At 32.1% G+C, this 14,840-nt stretch overlaps 1 protein-coding gene across 8 annotated transcripts in view; it reads left to right on the forward strand.

The window, feature by feature from the left end:
- Window positions 1–14,840, forward strand: part of LOC126745978 (piezo-type mechanosensitive ion channel component) — a 49,881-nt gene that overhangs the window by 12,514 nt on the left and 22,527 nt on the right. For 7 of the 8 annotated variants that reach the window (XM_050454041.1, XM_050454039.1, XM_050454042.1 and 4 more), the window contains 13 exons: window positions 598–724; window positions 788–903; window positions 2,554–2,950; window positions 3,533–3,729; window positions 3,793–3,941; window positions 4,000–4,283; window positions 5,651–5,967; window positions 6,025–6,318; window positions 8,327–8,528; window positions 8,901–9,162; window positions 9,255–9,440; window positions 10,515–10,843; window positions 10,905–11,030. In XM_050454041.1, coding sequence (XP_050309998.1) covers window positions 598–724; window positions 788–903; window positions 2,554–2,950; window positions 3,533–3,729; window positions 3,793–3,941; window positions 4,000–4,283; window positions 5,651–5,967; window positions 6,025–6,318; window positions 8,327–8,528; window positions 8,901–9,162; window positions 9,255–9,440; window positions 10,515–10,843; window positions 10,905–11,030 — 2,986 coding nt within the window. Of the gene's footprint in view, window positions 1–289; window positions 341–597; window positions 725–787; window positions 904–2,553; window positions 2,951–3,532; window positions 3,730–3,792; window positions 3,942–3,999; window positions 4,284–5,650; window positions 5,968–6,024; window positions 6,319–8,326; window positions 8,529–8,900; window positions 9,163–9,254; window positions 9,441–10,514; window positions 10,844–10,904; window positions 11,031–14,840 lie in introns of all 8 variants that reach the window. The other variant, XM_050454043.1, reaches the window with a different exon arrangement.

A 14,840-nucleotide genomic window follows, 5' to 3' on the forward strand; every position in this document is an offset into this window, starting at 1 on the left:
GCAATTGGCCAGTCGTGCCTATAAGTATCTGTTTTACTCAACAAGGATCAATTCATGATTTTTTTTTAATTCAAGGAAAGCGAGAAATAAAGACTCTTATCTAATCTTTGACGAATAAGACACACTAAGTGGTGAATGAATCATATTACAGAATATACAATAATAATGTAAATAATTTTAAATAAGAACCGATTACACTCATTACGCTTATAATAATCCTTAATATATTTATTTTATTTTTTATTGTTTAAATGCGCTTTAAAGCCTGGCTGCTGCTGGTTTTTTCTAGGATCCAAAACGACGCATTTCTGACGAATCAGACGCGAGAGAGGACACCCCCGTATGTATTTTCACTTTCTTTTACTGCTTCGTTATTGCTTTTATGTCACGGGTGATGGTAGATTTAAAGGTTAACTCTTTTTTTTTCATGCAAATGCCAGGGCAAGTAACTTTTACACTTTTCCAAACGGAGATCTTTGTGCGATGATTCGTTCCTTGAATTTATTTTTTTTTCATTCAATACAGTTTTCGCACCAAGATCTTTAACTGAAAAGTTTGCCCTTCCCTTTAATAGTCTAAAATTATATTTTTTAATAGTTGATCAAAGGTGTCAGCCCTACAAGAAGATATGGATCCAGTAAACGGAGCGCCATCATGCAAGATTCCACTGGAAGCGTTACAGTGGACGGGGAACATCCCGAGGATATTCCAATGGATGAAATGGGTAAAATATATTTTTTTTTAATAATAATTTTTGTATCGATTATATTTAACTATCATTGCACAGGTAACTTAGAAGAAAACTATCAGCCAACACTTATAGAGAATTTGGTTTACTTCCTCGAGAATCTTCTGCAAATTATCATTAGAGTATCGTATTTGGGAACGAATATTATTATGATGGTAAGTCTTAAATCACACAGAGATTAGTTTAAGGTTATTTGAAGGTTAAATCGGGGAAAATAGTAAATCATTCCAGAGAAATTGGTGTATCGGTTGGATGATTTTGTCTCATATCAGTTTTAAGGTTACTTGGGAGGACAAGATTGAAATATAGAAATAAAGTCAGAGAAGTTAGTATGTGGCCGTTCAAGTCATACCGATTCAATGTTATTCAAAGTCAAATTTAGATATATTTAATAAAGTAATTTTACTCGTGCGCTTTCCTGTAAGATTTGATTAATTTATTTACTATCAAAAAATGTAAGAACTCCATTAAAAATTTAACAAAAATCTACATACATATAACTCGAAAAATTCATCCATTATCTCAAAGATGCTGGTCATACACTTTTATAAAAGGTAAAAACACGAAATCTACAGCATCACAAATACATTTAATAAAATTACAAAGGTTACATGTTTCGCTCGACTAGAGCATCATCAGACCTAAACAATAATTAAAATTATGTAACCCGAAAAAAGGAGAATTCAACAAAAACTTACCATAACATACACAAAACACCTGACATATAAGTAAACAAAGCTTACAATAAAGTGGCACTATCCATGTACAAATAACTCAACTAAACAATCAAACCACTTTATACATTTTAGGAATCTAACCATTATTAAGAGTCTAGAACTACTTTTAGAATTTAGTAGATAAAATAGACAATGGCAAATACAATTAAATATCAAATTCATATAACAATAAATATTATAATCTCCTGTTCCATTGCTTTTAAATTTATTGATTAATCCTCAAAATGGATCAAGATAATAATGTCGACTCAGAAAATTTAATGATCAACCCAATGGACTGTGCATTCCATAATTTGTTCCATGGTACCTAACCTTAATTCACACTAAGAGTCTGCTCAAATAAAGCTGGACAGTCAATTAATAATCTTATAGACAAAACAGACATCATGAATTCAATTTCCAAATTTAAAGTTGCAAAACTGTTATGAATTTTCTTTTAACTCCTTATGACTTATCAGTATGTACAGCAAAGTATGGAGACCAAACCACAGAGGATACTCTAATTGAATTAAGATTTTACCAAAAAATAGCATAAAATTATTAAAAATGAAAGTGAAAAATAACGCGTTAACCTAAATAAAACCCAGATTTTCCATTGCATTATAATGATCTCAAAAACAAAGAAAACTTCCAGATCATTTACCAAAGTTAACATTTTTAAGTTTTACTTACCATTTATAGAACAAAATACGTCAATCATGTGTTGATTTCTAAATAAACTAACGTAAAAATTTAAGGAAATTAAGAACGAGTAGGTATGAAAAGAATAAAAGCAATTAACCCTGCCTGTATCAGCTTCAGAATCTCCTGTCATCTACAAACTTTAGATACTTATAAGATATAATGTAATCTATTGCTCTATGTCATTAATAAACAAATTGAAGTTGAATTGAGTTTGTCAGTGTCCACCTTGAGGAACACCAGATCTAGGTCGATACAAATTCCCTGATTTTTACCCTTTATCAATCACCTGAAAGACAATGCACTCAAAACCATACTATACACCCATTGACATATTCCTTCAGATTAAATTATACTTCTTTAAACAAGAAAATTCCTTATTTTTAGGCCTGGAGCATAACCTACATCAGTTGGCTAACGTTCGTTTTACTAATATGGGCCAACCTAATATGGCTCGTACCGAATCAAAGGAAATCGATGCTCCGCTCCAGCCCTTTTCTAGTGTTCTACGCCTGGTTCCTCCTGTTATCCGCATACATTTACTCCATGAACCTAACGGAGGAAGAGCTTCCCTCGAAGATACAGAATATCAATTTGGCCCAGATTGGATTTTTAAAAGTGGCCGTTTTGCCTTGCAATCCCTTGTTGGTCAAGTGTTTGTACACTTGTATGTTTTGGGTTACGCTGAGGCAGTATATGCAAGAGAGGTTGCTCGAGAAACAGTCTAGTGCTCTCGCTGATATGGTGGCGCCTCTACAGTTGACAGTGGGAGCCGCTACGTCAGGTAAGAACCATATTACGTTAATATGTCATTCATGGGTCAAGTAGCAAAAGCAGTATCAGAAATAAAATCACATGCTAGTGGAATATTAAAGAAATTATGTCTTCATAATTTCGTATATAACACATCATAAAATGAGAAAATTACTTTGTGAATCTTTAGTTTTATAACATCTTGTTCCTGTAATTTTATATATAGTCACTTAAAAGACTAAAAAAATATTTTTTTCCAGGCAGTTAAAATCTGGTAAAACCAACTTCCTGGAATAAATAAAGTATTTTCTTCTAGTCAGTTGAAAATTAAAAACTGATTTAGTATTATAAATATATAATGCCTAGAAGACACACTTAAATTAGTTGATGTATTAATTTGAATATTAGCCGTCTATATAAATAGTTGAGTTCTTATCATTTTACACCGATTTTCTATTTATTTTGTTATCGTTGCATCAAATAAACGTTCGGAAACACGCGATAGCCTTAAATAAAAAGCCTTTTTAATATTTAATCCGCATTACAGGTCACTTTATATTTGAATTTCGAATGTTTATTAACAGAAAAAATAAGGTGGATTGTTACCTTGCAGGTGCCAACAATGAATCGAAGAAAAAGGAAACGAAAATCATGGACGTTGTGGGGGGCTACCTGAAGAAATTCCTCACCAAGTTTTGGATATGGGTGGTGGCGATAACGCTCTTTGCCGTGGCGATTACCGGCCAAAGAATGACCGGGTTTCGGATTTTCTATATGGCGTTGTTCTTGATTTTTATACTGTCCTTCCAGGTACTATAACCGAGGGGCACACACAACAGCAGATTTTAATTTATGAGTCATTGTTTTTTGCAGTTATCCTTCACTATCTGGCGTAAAATGATGTTTGGATTTTGGCTGGTAGTCATCATATTCTCCATGTTAGTACTTGTACTAACATACACTTACCAGTTTGACAACTTTCCTGAGTATTGGACAGAGTACTTGCACGTCGAAAAAGAGCAGTAAGTTCATATTAAGAGAGCTGAATCAAGCACTATTAACCATTCTCATATTTTATAGACAATTGGATATAGGTCTAGAGAAATTCGAGACTAAACAGCTCTTTGTTCGACTGGTTACCCCGACGTTCTTTGTTATAATAACCGTTGTTCAATTACACTACTTCCACAACGATTTTATGGTGCTCTCAGATCCTAAAAATACGAGCATTATAAACGAGGAGGAGGAAGCAGACGATGACGACTTGAACCAGAGCTCACTGCAAGGCGGAGCGGTGATTGAGAGAAGTGAAAAAGATGATCCTACGTCGTCAACGTACAGATTTGAATTAAGCGATTTTGAAAGTAAGTAATATATTTCGATAGTGAATAATTAAATGATTTGAGATAGTTCTTAACCTAATTTTGCATTACTAAAGTTAGAAAACGAAGACTTAGAAGTTGTCAAAATATCACCTTAATCAAAACATGTTAATATATTTATATGAAGTTTCAGTAGAATCCCTTATAAAGTACGGAATAATTGTGTGAGGAGGCCTGTTCAAAAACTCACTTTATCTGCTTCTAATTATACAGAATTACATTTTAAAAATCATATATAAAAAAATACTCTAGGCAAATATTGTATACAAAACATTAGATTTCTTTTCCATACATACTGCATGTGTATTATAGAGATTACAAAGTAAGACAGCATGTTAACCATTCTATGAAACTAAATCTAAAATTCAAATCATCAAATATAAAAAAGACTTTTCCTCAGTTGTAAAATGGACATTTCAACTAACTATGTAAATTGTGAAGTATTATTTAATTTTTTTACAATAACTAAATTAATTTTAAAACGCTACCATATACAGGGTGATCACGGTAACGTTGGCAAAAATTGTAGAGTAGGTAGGGACGCCATAGGCAAGTATTTTGAGCATAGGAACCCATGTCCGGAAAAGCCCCCATTCGGAGATGGGGCTGTTTTAAAATTGGACCCTTTGCGGTCCAACGTACACGAAAAGTTTTTTTTTGCTTTTTCTGAACACCATGTATTTTTTTTGTCAATGACAACCATACATTTTTGACGGAAACTTCAACCTGACTGACAGTTATTTTAAGACTAGTTTTATTTTAATAATTTTAGTTTTATGAGTTATCTCCGGTATTTTTTGTGGAGAGCTTTATTGCAATTATTACATCTTTTTGTTTTTAAACTAAAGCGTTTAATTTGTGGCTCGTGTACGATAGGTTGCCAGGATTGCCTTATTGCTTTCCCATCTGGCGCAAAAATTTCAATTTTAAAACAACCGCTCAATTCACAACATAGTGCGGATATAAATCGTGATTACTTCCTTAACCGCCAAATAAACGATTTCAAAGTCAACCTGACATTTGACAAACTATACATGGTATTCAGAAAAAGTTAAAAAAAACTTTTCGTGTACGTTGGGCCGCAAAGGGTCCAATTTTAAAACAGCCCCATCTCCGAACGGGGGCTTTTCCGGACATGGGTTCCTATGCTCAAAATACTTGCCTATGGCGTCCCTACCTACCCTACAATTTTTGCCAAAGTTACCGTGGTCACCCTGTTTAGAGGAGTGCATTCGACTACTAATTATTATTAAAATAAGTGGTACTTAACATAAAATAATGTAATGTAAACCACATATTCGATTTCAATACATCCTATACTTACTAACTCAGCTCAATTTCTTCAACAGATATAACATTTAAAGCGGTCCTAGAAAGATGGGTGACCAGGATGCACAAAATCCTAAACCTAACGTATTTGTTCCTGGAAATCCACATGGGAAGAATAGTGCTGTTCTTCGCCATGCTTCTGTGCGTATACGACAAATGCGCCTTATACTTCATCCTAATTTTTATGATCCCCTTGTCGTTTACCCTCGGGAGGGCCGTACAATTATTCACGATTTATTCAAGTTCGGTTCTGGTGTCGCTCTTTTTATTGGCCCGGATGTTGTATCAGATCAAGTATATCACTCCGGGGAAATGGTGGAATGTTACTTGTAAAGCCGTAAGTGGATTTTACAATTTTTGATTTTATATATTTTTAAGAGAGTGTGTTTTACAGGACCCAAACAATACTTATATATCGAATAACATGCCTTGGTTGGGGTTCGAAAAGTCCGATGAAGTGGGCCGATCCGTGCCCAGTCTGGTCAAGTGGAACATAATTTATATTTTAATAGTGACCCTGTATTCAGTGATTTTGGTCAGGCAGTATTATTACAAGTTGGCCAGGGGGAAACCGACCACTAGGGCTTTCTTTATGTTCCCGAGAATTACCAGAGTGCATGCCGACAGGAGCTTAAAGGACATGCTGAAGTATTTGGCGAATTACGCTTATTTCAAGTTTGGAGTCGAAGTAAGGATAATATTTCATATTAAGATCCTACTGAATATAATGCATATTGATAATAATAAATAATGAAGAAAATATAAGAAGAAGTGAAGAATATAATGAAAACTGCATAATATTTTTATGAGCCAATGGTCATTTTAAGATTATTGTATAGCAAAAAAAAATTTTGCTCAAACGTTTATGAAATCATCCTCATTTTTGTAACTTAGTTGTTCTGATATTGTAATTATATTTAATTTGATTGAAGTTCCTTTTAACAAGAATCATTTATTAGGTATTAGGAAATAGTCAAATTTATTTAAAAAAAAAAGATTACAAAAATGCATACGATTGCTTTTTATATAAAACACTATTTCCGCACTATGATAACTTGCAAAATACATTATTATACGAAATTAGGACAAACCTAAAAGTTTCCGTACAACTATTAGATACAATTTGGTATGAATAGGGTTAAGAAAAATTAAAGTAAATTGAGGGAAAAGTATGAAAAAGAATATCCTAAAAACAGAAATCGCAATACCTTTACACAAAAATGGACCTAATAAAAATGTAACTAATTCAAGAACTGTGTCTTTATCTGTCAATTTTTATATGACAACCAATTCGGAATATTTAAAAAAGATCAACTTACTCAAACTTACCTTGAATTTATATAATGCTCTGGATAGACATATACCTGCCTTTTACATCTTTGTAGACCTATCAACTTTGACCCCATTAATTATAAAATCTTAAAAAACAAATATGAGTCATACGGTATAGGGAAAATTGATTTTGCAGTATATCATTCTTTATTCCATATTCTTTCTGGTGTACGTTTCATAGTGCCTAGGCTTAATGCTAGACATCCCCTAACATTCTTTCTGCCAAAGCCTCCTACTAACATCCTGTTGAAATCGCCACTATATACAATATGCGCTATATTTAATCGGATCTGTCACATGTGCGATATAAATTTCTCTCCGGTTCATGTGATTATCGATATCTTGGTGGATCATTACTCTTGGGATTAGGGCCCATGTGTTTAAGTTATAGTTAGTAGGTATATTGCAGTTAATTTAATTTAATTTTGTTGAATATGTGATTATTTTGTTAAACTTTTATAATTGGGTTTTTATATCATATTAATAGTTATTTGTTCTAATTTTTTGGATAACTTTTGAGAATGTGACTTTACTTTACTCTTTTTCTTTTCTTTTCATTCTTTTAGGTTTGTTTGTGTGTGTTTTTTTTAACTATATTTTTCATTGTTTTGCAACTGTTTCCTGTTATTGGGCAAGTTGCCTGTTGGAAATAAAGGCTTATTATATCATGAGATATTAGAAAATTTATTACAGGAATGCAGGTACTGAATAAAATCATTCACTTCTAATAAATCTTCACTTGGTGATCAGAATAGTGCTGTGATTCTTGATTCGCGGATTCCCTGGAACATTCTTAATTGAATAAATCATTAAAATTCTTGCAGTAGGTGATAAGATATTGGAAGGTTTATCACAGAAATGCCTGCAGTCAATTAAATGATTAATCTATTGTAAATCAGCCAACATCTAAGCGTATGTTAATAAAAAAATGGGATAATTCTTGAATCCTGGGATTCCTTGAATGTTTCTTCAACTATAATTGAAGATTGATTGTATACAGGAGCTTCTATACTAAAATTTCCTACAAAAAGTTTAAGCCTTTTATAATTTACTAAAAAAAGGCCTATAAGGGCATAATTTTTTTTTAAAATTAAATGTTCAAAATCAATGTTTTTAACTTATATCCCCTTTCACATACATAGGAAAATTAGGGTCAAAAAACGATGTATTGATATTAGGATCAGTTAATTGCTCCCGCTAAAACTGGTAGGGAAGTTAACAGTAAAATTGCTGTTATTTTTACAGTTGAATGAATAAAGGTATTAGTTCTTAATTAACGATTTGCATGCAAAAGGTCGCCAGTACAAATTACCACTTTATTTGCAAATAATAATATTAATATGTTTAACTTGACATCATTTTAGATAAGTTTTATGGCTACAGTGGCCGTAATAGCCATAAGGATGGACCTTTATGCAGTATTTTACGCCATTTGGCTTGTAGCATTATACTCGTTAAAGAGAAGCACCCTCTCCAAAGTGTGGGTGTTCTACGTACTGTTTACGGCAATCTTATTGCCGATTCAATACTTTATGGCAATCGGGTTGCCACCTACACTTTGTATAGGTAAGTCAAACAATTTTATGTCATCAATTTCTATGCATTAGATATGTTCGATATATTTTGACCTAGTTTTAAATGTGTGACAGTTCTCTTAAAGGTAACTGACTAAATCTTTATACCGAATCAATTTTTTGCACCCTTCTCTTGAATACAAAACTGCAATTCACTAACCTAATTATCCTCCCTATATAAAGGACTTAGACTAAAAAACTGTAACAGGAAATGTGTGGGTTAAATTATATTTGAAGTAATAATTAACAAAATATCATGAATTTTATTACCACACTTTAAACTACTAAGTACATACATTCATTGATTTTCGTGAGTAAATTGAATTATAAAGAGGCCGTTCCATAACTACAAATTCTCTGATAGAATACCCGTGGAATTCAAATCCGATGTACATAAGGCTACAAGAGTGGGCATTTCTAATGAACGACAAGTACCAACCGAACGCCAATAGATTAATATGGGACTTTTTGCTGTTATTTTTCATCTCGAGGCAGTGGGTGGTGTTTAGAATCGAAAGTCGATATTCTGGGCAAAATTATGCGGGAGGCAGTAACGAAAGCATCATCCATTTGGCCGAAGATAAGACGTTCGAGAATCCCGTGCCTGATTTTATCACTTACTGCCGGTAAGATAAAAATTAAACTAGTAATGGTTGATTAAGGCCAACATTATCAAAGTTCGAATATTATATAAATAATTGTACTATTTCTCTTTTAGATCTTATTTGGATATTGCGAAACGGTGTCTCTTATGTAGTTTATTCTACATAACCCTGGCAGTAGTGTTTTTGGCCGGAACGAATAGAACGAACCTATTTTCCGTCGGTTACCTTATCGGAACGTTTTTGTTCCTATGGGAGGGATCGGACATGTATTTGAGACCAATCAAGGAAATTATAAAGAAGTAAGTGTAGCAATGAAAACAGAGCCTCCAATAATATTAATATATATATTCAGCAAATAATACATTCATACATTATAACATTACAAAATAACAACTGCTTAGCCGCTAAGAATACCCATTGCACAATGGTATTTTAAAAATACTGTGTGTGCATTTTCTGTCTATCCAAATTAATTAATTAAAATAAAACCAATTTTTAAGAAAATAATGTATAAACAAAAGTGTTTCAAAAAATAAAATAGAATTAAATTAAATTAGAGGAAAGAAAGGGAAAATAACAGGAAGAAAAATAAGCAGTACTATGTGTATCATACTAACCAAGTGACGTTATCATCTAATATCCAGTCGTGGATTCTACTTTTAATTTTGTTATAGGGTCTATTTCTGAGTTCTACGGGTTAGTTGATTATAGATTTTTGCTGAGGTATATGTTAAAGTTTTTTGACATTTAGTTTTTGTGGTCTTTAGGATAGTTACATTCTTATTTAAAGCTTGTCTAGTGTTCTGATTCTGAGATATGAAATGCAAGTAGTGTAAATTCTTACACAGAAGCCTAACCACTGCTTTCAAGTAAATTTGATTTACTTGCAACAATCTAGCTTCTCTAAATAAAATATCCTAGGAATGCATTTTGGTTTGTTAAACATTACCTTCAGAACATATTTTTGGGTAATTATAAGAGGTTTCAGGATGGTCTTACTTGTTCCGCCCATAGTTTATAATTGATTCAACCAGAGCTTGATAAATGGTCGTAAGGGTCTTTTTTTGCATAAATTGTCTTAATTAACGAAATTTGTAACTAAGTTTCCGAACTCGAGTGGAAATATACTCAACACGGTGGTGCCACTTTAGATTTTCATCCAAAATAACACCTAAATATTTAACCTTGGTCTGCCTTTTTATTTGCTGGGTGCAAGAACATTCAGTTATGCCACAGACGTTTTCGTGTAATGTGATCTCTTTTAATATGTTAAATGTTCTTGAATCTACTTGAGTTTAGTGTTAAATAATTTAAACCAAGCCGAGTGTTGACTTTTTTCTCATTAATATTTAATCATTAATTGTACTTTACAGATGGAACTGGCTACTAGGATACAACGTAACGGTAATCCTCATAAAAGCATTTTTCCAACTGTTGGGTTGCGTATTCATACATGAATATACCGGTGAATGTCATTGGCTGATGCTGTTCGGTATAGGTTGCGTCAGAAAGTTCGGCAACATCGAGGAAATCGCCGAGTTGCCCAGTACTAGCCAGTGCAAAGTGCCCAGAGAGTATTTGGGATTGTTTTGGGACGGTTTGTGTTTCGGTTTATTGATTATGCAAAAGAGACTGTTCCAAAGCTATAACTTTTTCCACATGATCAACGATACCAAAGCCACGACTATTTTAGCGTCCAGAGGTGAATTCACTACGCATTATTATAAAATAAGAATTTGTGTGAAAATTTTGTTCTTATTCAGGCGCCGAATTGATTGAGGAAATGAGATCGAAACGTATGGACGAACAAGTGGAGGAGGAACACCGAATACTCGAGAAAATAAAAGTGAAAATGGATCGAATTAAGGCCAACCAGCAGAAGATTCAAGGTATTATTAACGGGCCTAAAAGGCATAAAATTATTTGTAATTTTTTGTAATGTTTAATTCATGCATACTTTTTTAACATACAAAAAATGGCTAAATATATTTAATCGTTAAGATACATATAAAAATATTCTTTATTGCCAATCCATTCTGATATTATAGACACTAACAACGTCAAATTATGCTTCTAAAAAACATTGAATCAAAAAAAATTGAATCAATGTCGCCTAGATAAATGATGACATAATAGACGAGATCCGAAAAGTTAAGAGTATACAGTGCTTTCATTTCAAAACAATACACCTTTAATAACTTTCTTAAAAAAAAAAAAACACGTCAAATTAGATATACAGGGGGACGTTTAATTATGCATTTACTGAAGTTCTGTCAATCACCTCCTCACCTCCAGCTAACCTCACTTTAATATGTCAAATGGGAATCCCCATCGTGTGATACATCATAGTAAGCAGCGTAAAATTCTCTATTCAACGGTACCAAAAAAAAAATTAAATCGGTAAATGTGTAAGCAAATAGTTAGCGAAAATGTCTAGAAATAATGAATATTTTATTTACGCCAAACTTTGGTATTTTAAATTAATACTTTTACTGTGGTACCTACATCATTTTAAAATTCTTACATTTTTTTATAATAGATCATCAAAAAAATAAATACAAGCAATTTAGAAGTTAAAATGTGTGGTAACAAACAGTACATTTAGTTCAAGCAAATTATTTATTAGTTTAAGTAAAGAATGTGTACCGTTATTTGCGAGAAAAAAGAGTGTCTTCAATTTTTTTGCAAAAATCTTTGCAGTCTTATAACTTTGTATGTGTATTTATTTTACTTATATTTTTTGCAAAACCTACCTAATAGGTACAAAAAAACACTGCAATACCTTACATTTTTAAGGCGTTTAAAAGGCAGGTGATTTATTATTGTTAAAACTGTCAGTTTGACTCGTGCAATTTTTCAATTTTAGTTAAAACAGTGAGTTAATAAAATGGTGTATACGCTAGCCGAAAGAATAGAAATAATTTTCCTTTATGGAGCTCAAGATCGGCGTGCTCGCAGAACCGCGAGAGCATTTAATGAAAGGTATCAAGATAAAAACGTGAGCCATAAATACGTATTAGAATTGATACGAAAATTTGAAGAGACGGGATGGATTTGCAATAAGAAAAAATATAAAAATAGAGTTGTCGATGAAGCATGCCAAGTTGAAGTACTAGAACAATTTGCTATGGATCCAACTTTGTCTATACCAAAGGCCACAAAACTAACAAATATTTCCACTGGTTCCGTACATAAAGTTTAAAAAAAAAATAAGTTCTTTCCTTATAAAATTCATATTCTTCGTGAACTCGGAGAAGATGATTTTGATAGGAGAATTCAATTTTGTGAAGTGATGTGCCAGCGAATTGACGACGATCCCCATTTATTGAACAACATTTGCTTCAGTGACGAATCGCCTTTTTTTTAAATGGCCTGGTGAACAGACATAACTGCAGATACTGGGATAATGAAAATCCGCTTGTTTTTCGGGAAGGCCATACCCAATATCCCCAAAAAATTCATGTTTGGGCAGGAATTTATGGGAATGAAATAATCGGGCCATTTTTTTTGGAAGAACATTTGACTGGCGAAATTTATTTAAACCTTTTAGAAAATGCAATATACCCTTCCATCATTCAATGTATGGAAAATCAAGCAGATCAACGTGGTGCTATACATTATTGAATGAAAATAATATAAATTTTTAGCAGGATGGAGCTCCCGCGCACTACACTTTGGTAGTTCGAGAGTGGCTTGATGAAAATTTTCGAGAAAAGTGGATTGCAATCGAATGGCCTGCGCGGTCTCCGGACTTAACCCTACTAGACTTTTTTTCTTTGGGGCTACTTAAAAAGCAAAGTTTATAAAACCGCACCTGAGAGTATTGAGAATTTAAAAAATAGAATATTTCAAGAATGCAAAGAAATTAGCGGACAGACCCTTGCCAATGTTCGTAAGGAGTTTGAAAATAGGCTTTTTTATTTTCTTGCTAACATTTAATAAAATAAATTTGTTAAACTAATTAAATTTGTTTTTCTACTCTACCGATTTACAATTTAATTGCTTCTTGGTCAATCAATTTTATTTTTTTTTTACAACCATTGATAGCATAATGAATGCCCTTTAAAATAATGTATCACACAATGGGGTAGCCATTTGACATACCGAAGTTTGGCGTAAATAAAATATTCATTATTTCTAGATATTTTCGCTAACTATTTGCTTACACATTTACCGATTTCATTTTTTTTGATACCGTTGAATAGAGAATTTTACGCTCCTTATTATGAAATATCACACGATGGGGGTTCCTATTTGACATATTAAAGTGAGGTTAGCTGGAGGTGAGGAGGTGATTGACAGAACTTCAGTAAATGCATAATTAAACGTCCCCCTGTATATCTAATTTGACGTGTTTTTTTTTTTCTTTTAAGAAAGTTATTAAGGGTGTATCGTTTTGAAATGAAAGCACTGTATAGTAATTTATTCAAAATTCTTTTAAACCCTGTATATTTAAGTAAATAAGAAAAATGACTTTTCTTGTAAATGTTTACTTTATTTTTTGATGACATACACTTGGGTATTGTTTCTATAAGAGATCAGCCCTATTTTCTTCTTATGACTGCGTAAATCAAACCTTGTTATGATCAGAATGGGCTATTGCACTTCTCTTCTTTGAATTATAAAAATTGAATTTCTGATATTAGTTCTTTAACGTTGACTACTTCATTCTGAAAGTTCGGTTTTCTTTTTTTATTATTATAATCGCACATTACATGTTTAATAACTTAGTAACTACTGAAAACAGCTAATATTTAAATATTTTGAATAATACATTCATTAGTATTTTATTTAAATGAGTAATTCTTTTAGTAAGCATTTAAATATCTTTCGTATTTGTTGACATAAAGATATGCATGGATTAACTTTACCATATTTTTGCTGGTATATTCAGATAAATTGGTGGTAGTTTTTCGACTAAACCCATTAATGCAATTAACCGACATTTTTTTTACAGCATTGCAAAAGGCAATTTTAATGTTGTCTTTAAATTATGAGATTTAGATACTGAATGTTTAATTAGCATATTTCTAGATAGTTTTTAAGAATAATAAAATTTTGTATTTTTTTTCTCTTAAATGTCATGCAATATACTTTTGGTGGCTTAACAGAATTTTTTTATTGTCCATATATTTTTTAAACGGTAATTTACTAAAATTATAATGAATGTAATATAATTTTTTATGGCCAAACATTTAACAAATGAGAAATGGCTCATCTTAATATACTCTCCAAGTTAAAGTCACAGAAGAGGGGTGTATTATTGTTGTGTATCAAATTTCTCTCTACACACACCAGTTTGCCGCAGTTAATTCCTTCTTCTATCGTCTATTTAAAATCCTTCTTTCAGAATCCTTCTATCAGGGTATGATGTCTTATACTAAAACTTCATACACTCTAAATAAGAAGTTTTACTTATTTTGGTAACATTTCCCTACAATTATCAATTATTTTTAAAAACTCGTCTCTTTAAATTTCATTCAAAACTTTGAATAATTTTTATACACATATTTTATTAATTAGAAATTTAAAATAAACCATTTTTCAAAATCAGGGGCTTACCCAATAACACAACTCTATTTACTTAAGACAGTCAAACAGAAAATTTTCTACAAGGGTTCAGAAATACATGACTTGTTTATAGTAAATCTAAAAATTCTGATGTAGTGGATACAACCCAAGCAACATACGATAGTTAA

The sequence above is a fragment of the Anthonomus grandis genome, chromosome 16 (assembly GCF_022605725.1).
Source record: "Anthonomus grandis grandis chromosome 16, icAntGran1.3, whole genome shotgun sequence".
Lineage (NCBI taxonomy): Eukaryota > Metazoa > Arthropoda > Insecta > Coleoptera > Curculionidae > Anthonomus > Anthonomus grandis.